The following is a 3,092-nucleotide window of genomic DNA, read 5'->3' as shown; positions in this document are numbered from 1 at the left end:
CCTTGACTGCCCCTCCTGAGGGATGACGGGCCTTCGCTCAATCCCAGCTCATCTACTGCGAGGGTCAGGTTGTGTCCCCGGGCCCTGAGCTGTCTCACCGCCCCCCCCCATCTCGCTGGTTCTGTTCATGGTGTCACCATTCACTGTCACTGCCCCCAGACTCCACCCAGTCACCTCTGACTCTCCTCCTTCCTCCCGCGTTCAAAGCCCCCGCCCCTTCATCCCAGCCACAGGACCTGGGTTGTCCCTGCTGGCTGCCCCGTTACCCCACACCTGGGCTGGTCGCAGCCCTCACCCACCTATCCAGGCCCTGCCCTGTGATGCTGGGGCCGGGACAATGCAAACTCGGCTCTGCCAAGGAGAGTTCTAGAGAAAGACGGGAAGGTGGCGGGAGCAGGACTTGCTCCTTGCATCTGCTCGTCGTTTCTCTTAGCAACAGCCTGGCCATGGCCTTCACCCCAGCAGCACTTTAGCTGCTGCCTCCAGGTTTATTACACCCCCTCAGAGGCACCAGGGGCCCCTTCTCAGAGGTCGCCTCTCAGCTCCCCAGGGTCCTCCGAGCTTCGAGGTCCTGAGGACCCCCTCTTCCCTGTTCCCCAGCCCTGGGGCGAGGCTCCTGCAGTGACTCTGCTGCCCTGCTGTCCCCTTTCATCAGCCAGGTCAGTGGTTCTCAACCTTCCTAATGCCGCGACCCTTTAATACCGTTCCTCATGTTGTGGTGACCCCCAACCATAAAATTATTTTCATTGCTACTTCACAACTGTAATTTTGCTACTGTTATGAATTGTAATGTAAATATCTGATATGCAGGATGTATTTTCATTGTTACAAATTGAACATAATTAAAGCATAGTGATTAATTACAAAAACAATATGTAATTATATGTTTTCCGATGGTCTTAGGCGACCCCTGTGAAAGGGTCGTTAGACCCCCAAAGGGGTCGCGACCCACAGGTTGAGAACCGCTGATCTAGAGGAACCTCAGGCTGAGCCTTGAACCCAGCCTGACACCTACCTCCACTTAGAACCTAGTGGAGTGCTGAGCCCCGATCCAAGCAACAGTGTAACTGCAGTCCCAATTCAAGCTCCACTGCCCTGCATTAGCATTCTGAACAGGCCTGGGGGTTCCGGGGCTGCATCCCTTGAACAGGGAGCCAGCAAGCAAGCATCCTGGATCTCAGGGCCTATGGCTGTGGCCCAAGGGCTGGGCTCCTCCTACCTCCCTGAGTGGCATCCCCCCGGCAAGAGTCCCCTGCCCTGTGAGCCCCTAGGGCCCTGTGCCCTGCTGGGCCAGGCTCTCCCGCAGCCTCCCTGGCCCGTGACCTGCCCAGACCTGTTCTAGATTCCACACCACCCTTCCCCAAGGCTGCCTCCACCTCCCACCTGCCTGGCTCGGGCAGGGCCTCCTGAGACTCAGCTGGGAAGGCTGGCAGGCGGGCGGCTGGGGCGGGCTCCGGGGCCATGGAAGCCACAGCGGAGCCCGTGCTCTATCGGAAACTGCTGCTCTGGGAGGAGAGCTGGGAGTCTGGGGAAGAAGAGGAGGAGATAGCAGAGTCCCTCGTTCCGGGCCCCTGGAAGCCCCAGGACTCCTCTGGGTGAGTCAGGGAGGGGTCTGGGCACCCGAGAACTCAGGACTGAGGCTGGGCATGTCCCTCCCTCTGGGGCCCCTAGTGCTTGGCTCGGCTCCAGGAACTTTCTGGTTGAATAGGAGGAACCCTTGCTGCGGCCCCAGACCTGGCCTGAACCAGTCAATTTGAGGTCTGTGTGTCTGAAAGGACATTTGTACCGAGCCAGCCCTGTCAGAGGTTCCCAATCCCACCCCCTGGTGCAGGAGGCACCTGTTGAGCAGGTTGGGGCCTGGCTGCACCTGGCTGGGCCCGCTCCTCAGCCTGCCAAGCTCCTGTCAGGCTGTCCTCCCACTGGCTCAACCCTGCCTCTCCAACCTCCTCTCTAGGACGCCCTCCCTCGCTGTCCTCGGTTTCCCCAATCTTCCTGTTTCTGTCCAGGCTGGGCCATCTGCCAGGAAGCCCTTCTCCTTGGCAAACTTATAGTCCTCTCGCAAGCAAGGTCAACCTTGGGGGAAATATTCCCTGGGTTTTCTTGGGGCTCCGGGGTGGCTGCTGCCTCGGCCCTGGCTCAGGACAACCTCTCCGCAGGAAGAAAGTTGGTGCTCGGCCCGGGGCCTGGGCTCAGCTAGTGGCCGCCCTGCTGCTGTTGGCCGTTGGCTTCTCCCTGGCCATGTGGCAACTCCACACCAGGGCTAGCGCTACAGAAACCTCGGGCTCTGGGGCCCCTCCCCCCAGCGGGCACTCACACCGCCCTGGCGTCTACCACCACGGTGCCATCATCAGCCCTGCAGGTCAGTGATGAGAGCAGCTCGGGGAGGAAAAGGGCCAGGATCACTCGGGCCCCTTCCCATGAGAGTCCCTTCCTTGCTGCAGCCCCGTGCTCCGACCTGGGCCGAGAGCTGCTTGTTGCCGGGGGCAATGTCGTGGACGCCGGAGTTGGAGCAGCTTTGTGCCTGGCAGTAGTGCATCCTCATGCCACAGGGCTAGGTCAGTGACCCACAACCCCAGTGATCCCAACCCTGGGCCCAATCGTTGACCTGGAACCCGGGCAGTCAGTGGCCCCGACCTCAAGGCTGGTTAGTGAGCAGGACTGGGACTTGGCCAATCCGAGGCTGTGACCTTTTTTTAATTATTCTTTTTTCAAAATATATATTTTATTGATTTTTTTACAGAGAGGATGGGAGAGGAATAGAGAGTTAGAAACATCAATGAGAGAGAAACATCGATCAGCTGCCTCCTGCACACCCCATACAGGGAATGTGCCCGCAACCAAGGTACATGCCCTTGACCAGAATCGAACCTGGGACCCTTCAGTCCGCAGGCCGACGCTCCATCCACCGAGCCAAATCGGTTAGGGCAGGCTGTGACTTTTGAGTCTAGGTCCATGTGATCTTGACCCCAGGTGGGTCTGCAGGCCCAGTCAGTAACTCCCGGCCCCAGGCTAAGTCAGTAGTCCTTCACCGGGGGCTACTGAGTGGCCGTGACCCCTGTGTGACCCCTTTGTCTTCCCAGGTGCCATGTTTT

The 3,092-nt window shown here is 59.2% G+C and overlaps 1 protein-coding gene across 1 annotated transcript in view; it reads left to right on the top strand.

The window, feature by feature from the left end:
- Nucleotides 1–918: 918 nt before the first annotated feature.
- GGT6 (gamma-glutamyltransferase 6) overlaps nucleotides 919–3,092 on the top strand; it is a 2,766-nt gene continuing 592 nt past the window's right edge. The window contains exons 1-4 of the mRNA XM_006100672.3: nucleotides 919–1,595; nucleotides 2,157–2,359; nucleotides 2,442–2,555; nucleotides 3,081–3,087. Of these exons, the coding sequence (XP_006100734.1) occupies nucleotides 1,462–1,595; nucleotides 2,157–2,359; nucleotides 2,442–2,555; nucleotides 3,081–3,087 (458 nt within the window). The 5' untranslated portion in view covers nucleotides 919–1,461. The remainder of the gene's footprint in view (nucleotides 1,596–2,156; nucleotides 2,360–2,441; nucleotides 2,556–3,080; nucleotides 3,088–3,092) is intronic.

The sequence above is a fragment of the Myotis lucifugus genome, unplaced genomic scaffold, assembly GCF_000147115.1.
Source record: "Myotis lucifugus unplaced genomic scaffold, Myoluc2.0 scaffold_322, whole genome shotgun sequence".
NCBI classification, from domain to species: Eukaryota; Metazoa; Chordata; class Mammalia; order Chiroptera; family Vespertilionidae; genus Myotis; species Myotis lucifugus.
Note: the sequence above shows the minus strand (reverse complement) of the source record. Positions and strands in the feature narration are given on the sequence as shown.